Below are 18,450 nucleotides of genomic sequence, written 5' to 3' on the forward strand. Positions count from 1 at the left end.
ATTATAAACTTGCAACTCCATATGTTTTCTTTTGGTACTGATTGATAAACTATATATAATATATATTAAAATAAAACAATGTGTATAAAATTAAAAATCACGTGTTATTTTTTCCTGTTTCTGCAAGTTTAATTGCACCTTGTTAATTACAGAAATTGTATTAATTTGGTAAACATTCATGAGGGGCATTAGAAGAAGCAGACACCTTATTGAAAAGACAATGAACAAACACAATACAGACAGCAACTAAGGCTGTAATACATTTATTCACGGAAATTTAGAAATGTCCTCAGATAATGGTTTCCTTATTTAAGCCTAGTAAAAGGATGGATAAGATACAAACATTATTGAAATTAAATTCACCCATCATTAGTATAGAAAGCAACAACTTCTGGACGTTTAGAAGTGTACATCAGAAAAAGTATCTGCAGAAACTGCAGAGGGAACACAAATACTGAAACCTGTATACTGCCCTCTTAGCTGTAATGTTTTTACCATAAGATCTTGTTTTAGGGTCTTTTCTGTAACCCAGAGTTCAAATCCCCTCTTTTGATAGTGAAAGAAGGGTTTCTATTATGATTTCAATGGCAAAATTCTCAGCCTAAGAATTTCAATCACAGTACATACTTTTTCCAAAATAAATGCAAAAGAACTTCTACATTTAGTTCCATTTGAAGTTGCTATAATAAAATAATGTTTCATTTTAGTCTCAGAAGTTAGCCACTAACAATTGTATTCTTTCTTAAAATGTCTGTCATGAGCTTTGGCCCTAAAATCTGTGATAACACATGGGAACAGTCCACTAAAAAAATTTTTTTTTAGTCTATAAACAATTAAAAAAATTAATGTGTTTCAGACTGCCAACAAGCTGACACCAGAATGTATTCTGATGCATTTCAGTTTCTTTCATCAATGACACAGTGTTTACACAACATCACTCTAATCAACACACACATACTTGGATCTAAACAGCTTTTTTCAGTATGCATTTTTGGTACAATTATATGTTACTGAAGTTATTCTTCAGGTGATTTGAAGAACTTGTATCAAGCACCAGCATTTGATATAACACGAGACAACCTAAACAGGTTTAAATGAAGGACATAAAGGGAGGGTGATTAAATCCCAAGGCATTTTCTATCAATAGACTTATGATAAAAATCTGATTCTGAACTCTCAAAATCTGTTGATTTAAACTGTTTACTGATGACTAAATATAGAATTCAGTTTATTTTAAATTCTACATATGTGACAGCTATCTCAGGCTCCATATTATCATATGATCAAAACCAATGTGAAGCAACACCTTGTTTGCACTCAGTGGTAACTTCTCTACCTGTTTTCAACACCTTCTTTACAACTAGGATAGTGTAGAATGATCAACCCCAAAGCATGTTATTAATTTTTTTTTTGGAATAAATCAAAATTTCAGCTGGCTGATGCTAATTATTAGATTAAAAATTGTCAGGTCAAGATGACATTTTTTTACACAGTAGTTGACATGGTTTTCGAAATACAATGCACAGTACTGACTTTGCAAAAGCTCTCAAAAAGCTTAGCTGTCAAAAGGAATCATGAAACAACTTAGCATAAGTCACTACTTAGAATCCACATACAATAATGCAGGCTTATAAAATATGACATAGCTTACCAGTGATAATATAAATTTTCAGAAGAACTGAAGGAAATAAAACATTTAAACATTAAAAAAAAGTAACACCATTAACTCTCATAATGCCAAGAAACTTAAAAATAGCATAATACTATTAATGCAGCAGTGGAATGCAAACCTTAAAGTAAAAATGCAAACCTTAGATTTGACTAAGCACTGCTACAGATCGGTTAAGGGCTAGAACAGAGGCATACTACACTTCAGTCAGTCTGTCAACTGAAGTGAAGGAAGCCTACTTTTAGTACAGCAAATAGTTCTTTTTAAGTGCTTCCAATTGCAAAACACAATATGGGCCAGAGACTGTGACATGATATAACTTTCTAGTGTAACCCACTGTGCACAAGCCTTTATAAAACAGCCAATCCTCACAGTAGGAAAATAGATCTTTTCCCCACATTTTTGCTCTAAAAATTATAAACTTATAATAAAACTGACTACAACTCCTAAAAGAAAGAAAGTAGATTTGTAGGGCACCTACATAAATTTTTTTGTGGGAACTAACAGGTGCATAACAAATGATGATGACAGAATGGCTTTGTAATTAATACAGTAGACTTAATACTGGGAGATCTGTATTCTCTCTTGACTGCATCCGTATATATATGGGTATATATGTATATATATAAGCAAACCCATTTACATCAAGCTTTTCAGATATGAGTGCTAACTCGGTACTATTACCAGGATTCCTACTTTGATATTTAGGATCCACTGTAAATAAGTGTGCTAGTCTAGCTGCTCTAAACTTGGAAAGAAAGAAAAATAGTCAAGCCCAAGTTTTTTAAGCTCAACATCCAGTCATCAGTGGATCCTTTGCAATTTTTTGCAATCTATCTTTATATGGAAATAACATACCAGTCTTTTTCATAGGCCACTGTTTGTTTTTTTTATAGCTGCATTGATTTCTTCTAGTGTTATGAACACCAATCTATATTCAGCACAGCACACAGAGCATCTGCATCAAACAAGAAATAGTGCCTCATATGAAAGACTAAAGATAAAAAGGAAAGTAATAATCTCACTTGAAAAACATCCCATTCATCCTGTACACTGAAGGAGGTGTGGGTCTGATTACAAAGGCTGAGTTAAGTTCATGTGTAAATAACACAGGACAGGCATAAAGTCATATGAAGAAAGGTTGATGTCTCGAGACCTGAACAGCATTGCCACCTAATTTCTGTTATCGACTGCTGGATGATCCCTTTTTAGCTAGACCATGGTAACTGTTATTAGGATATCATGTATGATCAGAAAGAAACAGCAGTATCCTTGTTTATGATAGCAATAGTTGGTACTTATGCATATCATTGTCTTGGCTAGTCACAGAATGAAACTTGAAGCTGTTACTATGAATTACTTTCCAGATGCTGAATCTAAGCCTCAGCACAAAACTCTACTCTTAATGCAATTTCATTTGCATGACCTCTCCTAATTTTCTACAGTCAGTAAGAAAGGGTTCTACAAGCAACTATGTGAAGTCAGCTTCAGATGTCAGGGTCCTCACCGAAAATAGCACATAAAGAGGGATCTTCCTTTTCATGCTTTTCTGCCACAGCTATGTGGCCCTCTCTTGGCATGGCCTGATCTGTAGTCCTGTTTGGGTTCATTCAAAGCACACAAAACAAAACTTGCCCCATGCTCTGTTGCTGTCAATTCTAACATCAAAGGCACCTGAATCATTAAAATGAACCCTTTTTCCATGACAACTTTCATGATGCCAGCTCTTGTTCAAAGGTGAGACAGACTTCTCTAGCTGAGGCAATCTGCAGGTACATGTGTGATAACATCAATATTCTTTTTCAAGTCCTTGTTAATTGTATTGAGCTGCAAATGGCATCTTTTTTCTGTAATCTTACATCTTGGGAGAGATGAGCGACAGAGGCAGCAACCTTCATTTGAGTGACTTAGCTTCTAAGGGATATGTTTATCCACACAGCTGTCTAAGGAATTTTAAGATACCAACAGAATTTTGGGAACTATTTTTAGGTTCTATTTCTGGTTTTGTCATAAGAATGCGAGTTCATGATGAGAGATAAGGCCTGACAATTAGCCTAGAATTTCTAGTTTAAGAAACAAGTATAATTTCTTGGTGCACAGAAGACTCCCATGGGAGACTTACAGAGAAAGGCAAAGTCAACCTACAGTAACTATGTTTTTAAAATGAAAAGGATATTAGGTGTCGGTGGGTTCTGTCCTACTCTCCTCTTCTGTACGTACTTTTTAAGAAGCTAATTCATGTATCTCATACTCAGAGTTTAAATATTAAGAGACTGACACGTAAGAGTCATAAGAACATTTGGAAAATGCAAAGCATTTTAGGCATACCAATAGTTTATCCTGCAGGATGGTAAAAATGAGGAAAACATTAAATACGTCTATCCACTCAGAGCCAGTATTCAGTATCAGTTTAAAGCACCCTTGTCAGTAAGAAAAAAACCTGTATTAAAATAAAAGGTGAAAATGAGAAACAGACTTAAATCTCTAAGCAACAAGTAATTGAACGATTAATTGAAAAATTACTAAAATCAAGTACACAGTTATAGTTGTCACAAAACCTATGTTTTTTAAAAAGCAATTATGCAAACCCATGTGTTTTATGAAAAAAAGATAAATAATGATGGATTTATTCTATTCAGTAGAGTGCCCTGATATTTTCATTTAGAAATAATTATAATAAGAGTTCTTACTGTTGCCCGTCTCAGGGACATCTAATTTTCAAATTAAGAATAAACCATAGACAGAAAAGGAACTGACCCTTCCTTCTGACTTCTGAATTTTCTGTTCTTGGTTCAAATGAATAAAGGCAAGGTTCAAATTACCCATGAGACAGTGATACCATCACAGTACTCCAGCTGTAAATAAAGCAGCATCACTGAATTTCCTGTCTTTTCACAACAAATGAGAATAGTCTCTCAAAACATATTAGCTAAGGTCAGGAAATACAATGAGAATACCTCTAATAAAATGAATGTGAATAGCTATACAAGACAAGCAGATGACTTTTCTTTAATAAACCCTGGTGATTTCCATAGTTATATCACATACCTATCATTGTCCCAATGTAGCATTGACACAATAAACACAGAGGCATTCATTATAGTTGGGATTTTGATAATCAATATAAATGAGAGTCCCATATTAGAAAGCTCAGAACATTACCCTACAAAAGAAGTTAAAGGCAGCATTATCAGTGGAAGAGACTTCAAAGATGATATCTCTGTGCCAATAACAGAGACAATACTTTCTGGCTTCATACATCATGTAGAAACTAAAAAACCTCCTTCTGCTATCTGCAACCAGAGAGCAAAAACCCCTTGCGTGTTACAGCTTGGAAAGAAGGAAAATTGATTTTCTTGTTGTTTGCAACAATGCAAAAGCTCCTCTTTGTAAAAAAGCTGAAGATGTATCTTGAGCCAATTGCTATCATAGGACAACATTTCTTGAGCTTGATTACTAAGTGCAATGAATACATCTTCCAACAGCATGACCAATAAAAATTGCTGCAGGACCATCTTCCCCTTTCTTTTGCTGATAAGCCATATGGCAGTATCTACCCATCTAACTTTGGAAGATCATGACCTTTCCTGTTGTAGATAGAATATTGGTGCTATAAAAGTGTGGCTGAAGTCTAGTAATATGTGTATTACTGATAAAATATACAGCAATTCTTTAATTTGAAAAGCATTCATTTTAGACCTCTCCTCTCAAAAGAGCTATTTGAAACGCTTACTGTTTTTCTTACTTTTGGAGGAATCTTCCCATGACCAGTGACCAAATACTGGCAGCTCATGACTCACAATTTATTCTCATTGGTTTCCAGCCACACAGCCTCATCTCACATTTTTTCTTCTGAAAAGTCAACAGAGGAACATCAAGTTTATCCCCCATCTAAAGCATACAGCTTTATACCTCTTTCTGGGTCTCTCACTGCTTTGTGATAGAAAGCCAAGCCACCTTAAAGATTCATTCCATTGTCTAGGAAGCATAAAATTCTTTGTCAAGCCAAACACTCTCAGGTGAACCAGAGCATGGAGTAGTCAACCATATCTATGACTAATTCACTACTTGGTCACCTGAAGGCTCCCAGGTTAACAGAATACTTAGGAACCTTCATCCACAATCATGGCTTCATTGTGTTTAATTTTGATTCATTATCTCAACATGGAAATCATTAAAAACTGTTATAATCAAATATTCTCAGCATCCTTAGACATTTAATTTACTTTGTAGTCTGGAGGTAGTCATTAAGATATTAAAGCTTAAAACAGGTGTTTACAAAGAAAAAAATACATGCAGCACATGAGTTTTTTAAGATGGCAGTGCTGGAATCAATAAAATTTAGGGGGTATTGGTCTCCTCTGTTTTCCTGTGCATATAAATGGTATGTTTAACTGATGTGGTGACTTGCTCACAAAAGAAAATTGCCTTTTAAAAACAGCAAATATAAAACATTCTGGTGTTATTTGTCTCCAGTAAACTAACGGTATTTCGGCATTTTAATTGAACAACTTTGGAAGTAATGCACTGATCTCAAAATGGGTCTCTACAAACTGAAAGTGCCATTCACATTATGTTCCATAAAAAAGTAGCAGCCCAGACATGCTGGATAGTTACCTAACATGGTAACAGCAAGCATCAGATCATCTCAAAGACATACATAAGTGTGGAGGAACTTCAAGTTAATACTTCCAATAAATCTGGGTTTTTTAAACAATGTTCACAATTTCTCTGAAGAGCACATCCTTCTAATCGTTCTAAGTCTGACTATAAAACACATAAAGTAGAGAAAGGACATAAACTATGGTACTATTTCCTTTTCATCCTTCTTAAGTGGGGATGGCATGGGTCTCAAAAAATACTTCACTCAGATCACTTTTTTTCCTGTTGTGGTGTGATGCCAGGTGCCCAAAGCCACGCTGTCACTCCCATCTCAGCTGGGCAGGGGACAGAAAGTATAACAAAAGGCTCATGGGTTGACAGGCAAAACGGACTCAACTTGGGGAAGTTAGTTTATTTTATTAACAATCAAATCAGAGTAAGGGTGATGAGACATAAAAACTAAATCTTAAAACACCTTCCTCCCACCCTTACCTTCTTCCTGGGCTCAACTTCACTCCTAATTTTCTCTACCTCCTCCCCTCCAGCAATGCAAGGGATCGGGGAAAGGTGTTTGTGGTCAGTTCATCACACATTTTCACTGCTTCTCCTTCCTCCTCAGGGAGTTGAGTGCTTACCCTGCTCCAACGTGGAGTCCCTCCCACAGAAGACTGTCCTCCATGAACTTCTCCAGTGTGAGTTCTTCCCAAGGGCTACCATTCTTCACAAACTACCCCAGCGTGGGTCCCTTTCCATGGCATGCAGTCCTTCAGAACAGGCTGCTCCAGCATGTGTCCCCCATGGGGTCACAGGTCCTACCAGCAAACCTGCTCCAGCAAGGGCTTCTCTCTGTATGGGTCACAGGTCCTGCCAGAAGCCAGCTCCAGCATGGGCTTCCCATGGGGTCACAGCTTCCTTCAAGCATCAACTTGCTTTGGCATGGGGTCCTCCAATGGCTGCAGGTGGATCTCTGCTCCCCCATGGACCTCCATGGGCTGCAGTGGCACAGCTGCCTCACCATGGTCTGCACCTCAGGCTGAAGGGGAATCTGCTCTGGCACCTGGAGCACTTCCTCTCGCTCCTTCTGCACCGACCTTGATGCCTGCAGAGTTGTTTCACAGATTTTCACTCCTGACTCTTGCTGCAGTTGCACAGGTTTTTCCCTCTTCTTAAATGTTATCCCAGATGTGCTACCACCATCAGCCTTGGTCAGCAGTTCTGTTGACAAAGGGGAAGCTTCTAGCAGCTTCTCACAGAAGCCAGCTCTATGGGCTCTCACAAAAAACCTTGCCATGCAAACCCAATACACCTGTGTACTGTTCACAAGATGAGCAAAACCCAGTTGTTTATAACTACTACTTCAGTTCAAGCCACTTACTCCCATATTTGAATAAGCTATAGTCCTGGGACCAGCACTTCTGTTTCTTCATCTTTCCACCTGACATTGATCTTAGAAGCCTGGGTATCCATTTCATGCATCTTGGACAAACTGATAGTTTAGGTAAGACAAAAGTAATAAAACCAGAATGATCTCTTAAAATGCCAACAATGTGATTTCAGCAATCTTGTTAGTGTTCATCCGTCAAAGATTTTCACAAATGCAGTTATTTCTCCAAGGATCCCTAGGGAGTTTTACTTCCTTTTACTTTGGTTGATGATTGCAATCAACATCTTACAGTATGCACAAACGATGAGTAACTGTATTCCAACTTTTAAAATCTCTAAATATCTCCGTTTCATAATTTCCCTGCAAAAACTAATGAACTAAAGAAACTAACAGAGTCTGCAAAACTGAAAACAGTGTTGCTCACAGCAGTCTGTACTTTTCTCAACCAGGGCTCCATGGCTCTAAAGGACATTTCACCTGCATAAGGATTAATGCGGATATTATTCTTGTTTAGGTGTCTATTACAACTCTAAATGACTCTTGATATTAGGACAGCAAATAACAGGACACAGGTCAAAACAGTGGGGTTATTTGAAGTCTACTGACCCCAGTATTACAGATCAAACTCTGCTTTCAGTCATCAGTGTGTGAGCCCACGAGAGGCCCACGTCTCTGGAACGGGCCGCGGAGGCCGCCCAGAGCCGCCCCCCCCGGGCCGCTCCGCCCCGGCGGCCGAGGCGGGGCCCGGCAGCTCCGCGGCAGCAGCAGCGCGGCCGCCCCGCTCCGCCCCGGGCCCCGCGCGGCGGCAGCGGCCCGGGAGGCGCCGGGGACACCGCTTGAGCTCCCGCGGCGCTTCCGCCGGCGGGATGGGGCTGGAGCCGCTCTTCCAGGCCTGGAGCTACTTCAGGCGGAGGAAGTTCCGGGAGTGCGCGGATCTCTGCTCGCAGCTGCTGGAGAGGCCGCCCGGCGAGCAGGTAGCGGGGGCCGGGGCGGGGCGGGGCGGGGCGGGAGGCGGCGGTGAGGGGCGGCAGCAGCCGCGTCCCCGCCGCCCCAGCACGGCGGGACCCTCCGTACCTGCTGCAGCCGCCGGAGGGGCCGGCGCGACCCCGTCAGCGGGGCGGGAGCGCTGGGCCGCGCCGAGCTCCCCAGGGAGGAGGAGGAGAAGAGGCCGGGCAGCGCCGGCTCACCGAGCTCTCCAGCTCCCCCCGGGCCCGGGGGCGGTGAGCCGGCCCTGCCGGCTCCTCCTCAGACACGCCCCGGTGGAGCGCTCCCGCCCCAGCCCCGAAGCCGGGAGAGGGGAGCGGTGCCGGGTGTGGGTGAGACTGCTGGAGCGCTGCCGTGAGGGCCAGAGCTCCCCACAGCGAGAACTTTAACTCATTCAAGAGTTTGCGGAGTTAAGGGAAGAAAAGCCAAGACTAAAATCAGTTCTGCGTTAGCGTGTTCCTGTTGAATTTATACTGATGTTCACATATCCTAGCTGTTGCGTGGACTAAATCGCATAAGGTTAAGAGACAGGCATTTTAGCTCAGCTTACATATGAACCTTACCTTGGGGCAGAAGGCGTTTGCATTTCAATCTCTTTGCCCTTTCTCCATCTGCAAAGTCTCTGGAAACGTTGTACATGTCTTGTTCAATACATGTTTTCTCAAGAATTTGAGAAAGTTGTTTCTGGATTAATGTTTATGTGCATGTAAACCTTTTTAATGATGTATTTTAAAAACAGTAATTGAATAAACTTTATCTTCATCATAAATACTTCACATAAATTTGTAAGTCTCTCAAAGCATCCTATAGACATATATTTTAGGAATCTTGAAGGCAGTTCTTTTCCTCACAAAGGGCAAATATTTAAAGAAAGGTACGTGGTCACACAGTTGTGTAAATATAAAGCACAGTAACTATTTAAATTGGCATAGGATGGATATTTTAAAAATTCTTTTTTATGTTTTATAACAAACAAGGACCCACCAGCAGAAAAAGTTTTAGCACAGAAGGTATTCGAAGAACATTGTTCCTCAATGCTAAATGGGATTGAGTATTAGTTCTGTGCAAGTGCTGTATTATTTATGTATATGTACATTATTGGATCTTTATATATGTAATCTTTGCATACAGGAAAACAACACTTGATTTGTGATAGTAACTCTTGAAGTAGCACAGACAACAGTAAATAAAAGTTATAAAGATCATAGTGCTTCTGTTGCTCTAATTTATAATTTTTTTTAATTAGTAAAACTGTTTTTAATCTATGATCTCAACATGAAAATATAAAGATGGTTGCATTTCTGCTATGTGCTGAAGCTCAAGTATAAAATTGTATTGTTACACCTGGCAACTCTAAACTTTTGCTGGGCTGTTCCCAGTAGCACTGGTAAGATATAGAAGATGTTCAAGGCTGGAAAAAATGTTTAGGAGGAAATTAACAAAGCAGCAATGAGAGGATGTAGTTGGGTAAGGCCTTGAGCGACCTGGTTTAGTGATGGGTGTCCCTGCCCATGGCAGAGGGGGCTGGAACTAGATAATCCTTAAGCTCCATTCCAACTCCTTAACATTCTATCATTCTGTGAGATAAATTCTGATTGGTTTTCCTTCTTCCAGATATTGATCAGGTACCAATCTGTCCTGTTTACCCTGCTAAATGTCGGGCATGGGGTAAAGGAACGTTCCTCAAGAATGTGTTTTGTGTGTCATTGAAATCTTACAAACTATTTTCAACTTAATACAACAGAATGGAAAAGCAAATCATATTTATGTATCGTAGCATATATACTTTGCATTTAATAGAACCATTATTTTTATATAACCTTTGAAAGATACTAAGCTCCAAGGCTGAACACTGAGTTAATTAGAACTCAAATAAGTGACATACATTACTTAATTCTCCTGCTTGCCTAGTCTAATTCTATTTTACATTATTCTGAATTTATTCCAATGGTGTTGTATCAACTAATTTGCTGTAGTTGTGAATATTAGAAAAATGATTTATGATTTTTTTCCACGTTAATAAGAAGCTAGGACCATTCTCAGGCAGATTGATTTCCTGATATCTGTGTTACTTTTGAAGTGGCATGTTAATGAAATAAGTAGTTCCTAAATGTTTTGATTGAACTTTATTTCTGTCATCTTCAGCCACGTACCAGAAAATGGTACTGTCTTCCATCTCTGTGAATTACATTAGTAGTATTTTGGTATTACCTGGCAATATATCTGAAATGAAGTATATTTCATTTTTGGTACCTAACCCAATATATGTGATTTATTACTCTTAAAGAACACGTAGCAATTCTGACAGATTTAATGGTCAAACTCTTAATGGTAGGACTTCTGCAAATCAAACTGTCATGTTGGGCACCAGAGAAGCAGACAGACAAATGACAGCCCTTACGGAAAGTTAGGATTAAGTGAGCTGCTGTGCAGCACGAGGGAATACTCAATGGCTGTAATCACCGTGCCATCTGTTCTTATCCTCTTGTCCCATATTCTGCCAAGCATGCGCCTCCCAACCTCTGCAGCCAGGGAAAGAAGGATCTTACAAGAACTGTAGCCTCAGTCACTGTTAGGGATTCACTTCTTTGAACAGCAACCATTAGGATACGACATAAACCAAGCCCCAGGAGATCATGTCCTTTAAATACGTGCCCAGGAATGGTTGAGTTAAACTGTGACTGTTACAAGTCAGAACTTTTTTGTGCTTAAGCAACCAGCCTTCTCCCTTCTAAGACATGTAATGTAGCAATAGATAAGTAAAGGAAGAGACTAACAGTGCATAACTGGAGAACATATTCATGCCTGAAAGAGATGGCCTTTCTTGTCTTAAAGTCTGTACATTTTTCCCAGCTGTCAGCTAGTCTGCTAAATGATAGCACCCCTCCTGCTCCATCGTATCCACAATGACGTCCCAGAGCTATGGGCTGCTGAAACGAGGAGGTTCTTAAGGTGTCATGTTGACCTTGTAGCTAACTGGGCATGAATCAAGAATTTTCTTACACAGCAGTATCAAATGCTATGCCATTATAAACTTGTATTCTTAAAGAACACAACAACAAAATCAAAACATTTTAAAATCAATCAAGTTTTCCTGAAAAGTTCTTAATGAATAACATTTTGATAGAAGAATAATTAGCTGCTACGGAGTTACATTTTGTGGAAGATTGAAATTTTTTTTCTATAAAATATCCTGTGCATTTCCTCATTTAAGTATTAGGAATATAAATGTTATTGATGGAATTTACTTCTATGCTGATAATCTAAGATCTGGGTAAATAAAAGCTGTATTTTCTATGACTAGCATTTGGGCATACAAACACATGAAGTACTGATGTTCAGTTTAATTATTTCCTGTTGTAAGCAAACAGGCATTGTCTTCTGTGTTTATAGTAATAGCATGACCTAGAGAAAATACAATCCAGGACTGTCTCTGTTGATCATCCTGATTAGTCACCTAATCTGATTACTCTTTGGGTTCCATATGTCAGATTCAAGGCAATAACCAGAACCCATGTATGAGGCCTGCTCTAGTTTAACAATAGGAAAACTATAATTGCCTAATGTAATTAATAGGCATACAGTGGATGTTCTTATTGATTAATGGTCTACTATGAGGATTGGCTTTTGTTCATTTGTCCTTCCTTCTCCCGCGGTGAACTTTCAGCTACTATTACTTGCATACTGGTTTTTATAAGGTCAATTTAGAGTTATCACAGTTATGTTTATGGGCATTGACTTTGATTTGAAAAAGCTTCTTCAACTGAAATGAGTTATTGGTTCAAGAGACTGTAATTAAGTTTATACATGAAAATTAGTGATACTTACAGTAAATTCATTGTTCCTGGGTAAAGTTTGGGGTTTTTTTTCTGTATTTCTGCTCTTAATCATTTGAAGAGCATATTCAGAATTTTAATATTCTGCATGCATTAAATCTTACCTGAAATTAATTGTAGAATGAAGCCTTATATATATATAAGGTATGTAATCTTTTCATTCTCTTTTCTAGGCTGTAGGTGTCAGAAAACATAATTATTCTAAATATTTTTGGTCTTCAAATAAACTGACTTTATACATTAGCATGAATTTTAAAGTGCCCTCAGTTGATTCAGGGATCTGGATTAAATTCTTCATTCATTGCTTTTACAATCTTTTTAATTCCAAAGGAACTTTATGTGTGTAAATGAAGGGTAAATTTGAGCTTTTGTTTTGAGATACAAGCTTACAGGGCAACACTATTTGTTAATCTTCTCAAAGAACTCTTTATTTGAAATCTAGTTCCAGTGGATTACTTGCATGAGTAGCAACTGCTGGATCCACCCATGTTAAAATATATTATATTTTAATGTAATTTTTGTTGTTCCATACTTTTGTTTAATGTGAGGGTCCTATTACCCGCTTGAGGGTTATTAAAAATCTGAAGTTGCTTCTTGTCAAAAACTGAAACAGTGTATCAGGATGGATGAACAGTGCATACTCTCATCTACTATAATGAGAGAGCAATGTTTTTACTTAATATTATTGGTCAACTTTTTTTCCAGAATGATGAGTGATATAATTTCTGAATTTTTTAGTAATATGAATGCTCCTACAAGCAAATTCATTTTGTTTTTAAATTATTTTTAAACTAATGAACAGTGCCTAAAGTAAGATACACATCTGTAACATCAAGGCATTTTTGAGTTAGTGTTGACGTACTGTTCCTAACCTTATCCTCATTAGTTACTGTAGCACATATGGTATGGAAGAGCACCTACTGCTCTTAAACCATTTTCATATATGCTGTAACACTCAGGCACAATGGGGTGAATAAAATGAAAGCTGAATATCTCAAGGATCCTTAGGAAGCTGAATAGTTTGTTTTTTAGAAGACAAGTGCTATAGATAAGAGAACTTGGAGTTCATAAAATCATACATCTGAAATGCTAAGGCAGTTTCAGTGCCCTATGTACCCCCAGGTACATCACAGTCAGCTGAGATTAATCCCTCAATTAACATTTAGTTCCATAGTGTAGTAGATGTGTAAGCTTGTTATACATTTTAACACCCATGAACGAGTTGTGATTCCAAATATGATCCTTAAAAGGTGACAGAAATCCCAGTACACTACAGAAAGAAGATGTCTTTCACTAGTCTTTCAGGTCCCTGCTGTCATAGAATTTACTAAATAAAAATGCTCAAATTGAAAGAAGTAGGCCATGTCTCATACTACAGAGGAAAAGAGCGAGCTTGACCTTGCCATTTTCCTGGGGAAACAGGAGCCAGCAATGTGTCTCAGCTGCAAAGGAAGCCAGCAGCATGTGGGGCAGTGCTTGAGTTTGGAGAAGACATTGGGGCGATCTAATAGCAGCCTTCTAATACATACAATGAGGGTATCAAGGAAATGGAACCAGGGGCCCCTTGCAGTGCTGCATGGAAGTGAAGGAGGCTTTGGCTTGATGCAAGGAAAAACATTTCCTGATAAGGACAGTCACCACTGGAGCAGATTGCCCATGGGCATTGTGCAGCCTCCATCCTTGGAAGTTTTCAAGACCTAACTGGACAAGGCTGTGAACAACCTCAACTGACCTCATAGCTGACCTTTCTTTGAGCAGGGCTTTGGACCTCCAGAAGTCCCTTCATAGTCTGAATTACTCTAAGATTGTATATCCAGTCTAATAAAGCTGATTTAACTGTGATAGATTTACACAACTCCAAATGTGCAAGGAATTTTCCACTGCCTCTAGAAGCAGAAACGATCTGACACTCTAAAAGACTAATAGTGATTTGGAGAAAGTAACATCTATCTCCCACCTTCCTTGTCTAAAACTAAGAATACATTAGGAAAAACTTCTCCCCAATCCCTGGAAGTGAGCAGCAGAAGCCCTGAACGTGATAATTATACAGTTATTGGTGATAAACCTACATTTCTTTCTGTTGGTATTTACTCAGTTTTACCACAGATTTTCAAGCAGATGCAAGCTCCTGCCTTTTCATTTGTAATGAACCGAATCTGATAGCTTTCCTTTTATTTATTGGGTGACGCAATAGACCAGTAATTTGATGTTTATTCCACTTGCTGTCTTACTGTCCAGAATAAAATGAATGCATGATTTTCACCATAAAAGGACAAAAAAAGTGCTGACATTTTTCTATTGTGTGCTTGAATGATATCAGTGTGATCACCAGCAGCAGCTAACAAAAATGCACAAAGATGGATTTTATTAAGTAGGTATTCTAAAGCCCATGGCATAATAATCTGGTCAATTTTCAAGTGATTTGCATATATCTTTCAAGTTAATTTTCTTTTAATCTACCATTTTTCAGTTTAATAATGCTGTAATGTTAATCTAAGATTTGGCCAGCATGATCCAGAAGAAGCAAGAAAGCAAAGGTATCAGAGAGTTGAACTTACTGCAAATCTGCTTTCATTGTACAAAATATCAATTAGCTCCATAATGTGTGTAAGTTGAGATAATGTAATAAAATGAAAATTCGGCTATATGTGTCAGAGAGAAAATGTTTGTCCAAAATGAGATGGTCACAGGGTATAAATCCATTTTTGTTGTTGTTTTTATTGTTTGGCATTTCCATTCCTCAGTTTCTATTTCCTCTCTTTTCAGGAACTTGATTCTGAATACAGCGTGGTTCAGGTAAAATTCTTTCCATAAATACAATTATTAAATACAATCATTTGGAAGAATTTATGATATACTGAATAATATTTGTTTTATTGTTAAGTCCTCAATGGCAGAATTTTGTTTTTCATCATTGGTAAGGCATTACATTTGATAAGGGGGAGATTTTTGATATTTTGAATAGGCAGCTTTTATATTTGATGGAAGTTTATTTATCATATATTTCCTATAGCTTTATTCAGCAGTTTAGCACCTTCTAAAAGCTAAATTGAATCTACCTTGAGCTGAATGACCTTCATCTGCTGATGAGATTAGGAAAAAGCTAATGTGTGGTTCACCGACAGAACAGTGTTTGTGCTCTTAGGACTCACTTTCATGTTTCATTTAATATAGGTAATAGTGGGCTTTTACCTGTGCCCTCCCTGCTCCTACAGCTCATTCTCACTGCCTAACTTGTGTAGAGTCTTGTAGCTGCATGATGATGATTTGCATAAGTGATGGAAGACTGAGAGTAATTGATTAGTTTTCACTTTGTCCACATTAACACTAGATTACTGCAATGGCAGGAATAGTATTGTGCAGGTGGTGGCACCTTTTAGCTCCAGCCCACAGTCAGAAGAGATTAAATGCAATGTGAAATGGCATTTTTAAATACAGCTCCATAACATATTTGATGAGTCTCCAATTACATTCCAGTGAAGTCATGCAAGTTGTTTACATATAGAATGGTTTCAGTAAAATACTTCCAGATATCTTCTTGACTTTAATGATTACCCTTCACAATGTAGTTATCGTGTTCTTGGGGTTTTCATTGTGTACGGAATAAAATTTATTATAATGGAAAGGATTATTAGATACTAAAAGCTCTTAGAAAAATGTGTTACCATATTCAGAAAAAAACCCCATTTAAATATAGATTTTAAGTTTATATTTTTAATTTGGTTTTTGGACTTCTCAGGAACAAGAGGAAGATACTCTATTCAGTGACAAACTTCTCAGGAACTAAGTGAAAAACACTTTGTCACTTTTCTTTCTGGAATTTAGACTTCCTAAATACTGTATCACATTTTTGTACTTATGGTACTTAAAATAATGCTTGCCTCTTTATTTACTATTAGTTATTGTAAATTTCTCTCTGATTTGGAGTTAAGCAAGCAAAATCTGTTGTTGTGTTGTGAATATGTGGGTTGTCTGAAATGATCTGTCCCTTTCTTTTTCCTGCCATTTAAGTGCCTGTTTCATAAAAATGCAGTTTTTCTTCATAAGCGCCAGACATGTTGCTTATCACAAAACAAAGTTATCAGTTCCACAAAGAGAGAGCAAATACTCTAATCTACAGATTGCTGTTTAATTAAGGAATAATGTGTGATATTTGAAATTTTTGTTGGCTGTGAAGCCTCATGCTAAGAGCTCAATACTGAAATCTAATTTCTAGAGTGGAATCTAATTTCTAATCTAAGGAATCTAATTTTGCCCAATAATGACAAAGAGACATGTTGCTTTTAAAAACACATTATCACATTTTAATTAGTGGAAAAATCACAATAATACTCTTATGCCTATGTAAAGAATTGGCTCCAATTTTAGTGTAGAGAAGTTGCTACTTTCAATTCCCAGGAAAGAATAATTCCTATGGACAGCTTTTCTTACCTCTACTAGGAAATTAGCCTGTGTTTGGCTATACAAGAGTTCTAATTTGAGCATATTTCCAATAAAGATATGATTATGTTGACTACAGACATACATGTCTTTGAAAAGAACAGAGTACCATCAAAGTGATAAAAATTCAACAAACTAAATAATTCTACAGCATAATGAAAAGCAGTTAAAGGTGTTGAACATCTAACTGCAAATTGCAATGCAAATTAAAGGCTACGTTAATTTGCCCCACTACATAAGAAGAAACTAAAAGATAATAAAGCAGATCTGGATTATGTCTGTCTGGCCTAGATTCAGATCATCCTGCTGAATTCCTTTCTTTTCATACTTGAACAAAGGTTTATTAATTGTAGTTAAACTGACTGGCTAAAGCCCTCCTTTGCTTCAGCTTGGAAGAAAGTACTTTTTAAAAGAACGGTTAAGTATTTCAAAATTTTTAGATATACTTTCTTTTTGATTGACACTTACAAAGTTGCATAGAAGCATGACGGGAATGTAGAAGAAGGGAGGGTCTGAGACATGGTGAATAAGAAATGTCTCATGAAATGATTACTTAAATTATTAAATAAGCTTGAAGCTTAGATCTTCTCATACCTCTTAATTAAAGAACAAATGTTTCCATGTGTCTGACCTTTATTTCTATTAAGGTAGCATCAGTATGTTTCTATTTTGAAATGTCTCCTTAGCCAATATTAAACACGCCTTTACACCGGACTGCTGTATTGTGTCAGAAAGGAAATAAATCTAATTGTTTTGGCAGTGATTTTTACTCTGGAAAGTTTATGATTATCTATTCAATATCTGATGGAAGATAAAGAATTGGTCTTGTGACTCCCTTTATCATGCCAGCTCTATGAGTACCTTACAAGCATATCAAGTTATCGAAGTGGTTGGGTCTGCACTTATTTTGTTGGTACTTCTGTATTGTTGGCACTGATTTTTCTTGGTTTTTTTTTCCCCCCCCATTGATCTGTTGTCTTTACAGTCTACACAAAGCTTGTCATGTAGTCTAGTGTTATGCTTGCCTTTCCACACTGGTCAGATTATCCTCCAAGACATTTAATCTAGTAATTTGTCAGTTCAGGTCACTAAAAAGTGTTGCAATAATCTCATAATCTGAGATGCCTAATCTATGCATCTACAGATTTTTACAGCTGATGCTATGAACAAAGGACTCGGTCCCCTTTCCACCGCCAATCAGACAGATGGATATATTCGACTGTTTAAGTCAATACCTTATTCAGACCTATTAAAACTGTGAAGTGCATATTAATTAAAAAAATGGTAAAATTTCTTATTAGATTATTTACTTGGTGTTTTGAAGATATTTTACTTTTTACTTTATCCTTAATCAGGCTGCCTGGAGCCTGAAAACACGAGCTTTGACAGAAATGGTGTATGTGGATGAAATTGATATGGATCAAGAAGGAATCGCAGAGATGATCCTAGATGAAAATGCCATTGCTCAAGTTGCACGTAAGAATGACTTTCACTTAAATACTTTGAATAAACAAGAACTCTTTTGGCCAGGATCA

General features: G+C 37.6%; 1 protein-coding gene across 3 annotated transcripts in view; it reads left to right on the top strand.

Moving 5' to 3' along the window:
* The first annotated feature begins 8,392 nt into the window (after positions 1–8,392).
* TTC8 (tetratricopeptide repeat domain 8) overlaps positions 8,393–18,450 on the top strand; it is a 38,187-nt gene continuing 28,129 nt past the window's right edge. The window contains exons 1-3 of one of the 3 annotated variants that reach the window (XM_064658943.1): positions 8,393–8,629; positions 15,242–15,271; positions 18,271–18,391. In XM_064658943.1, the coding sequence (XP_064515013.1) occupies positions 8,522–8,629; positions 15,242–15,271; positions 18,271–18,391 (259 nt within the window). In that variant the 5' untranslated portion in view covers positions 8,393–8,521. The remainder of the gene's footprint in view (positions 8,630–15,241; positions 15,272–18,270; positions 18,392–18,450) is intronic. The other 2 variants (XM_064658941.1, XM_064658942.1) reach the window with 2 other exon arrangements.

The sequence above is a fragment of the Pseudopipra pipra genome, chromosome 6 (assembly GCF_036250125.1).
Source record: "Pseudopipra pipra isolate bDixPip1 chromosome 6, bDixPip1.hap1, whole genome shotgun sequence".
Taxonomy (NCBI): Eukaryota; Metazoa; Chordata; class Aves; order Passeriformes; family Pipridae; genus Pseudopipra; species Pseudopipra pipra.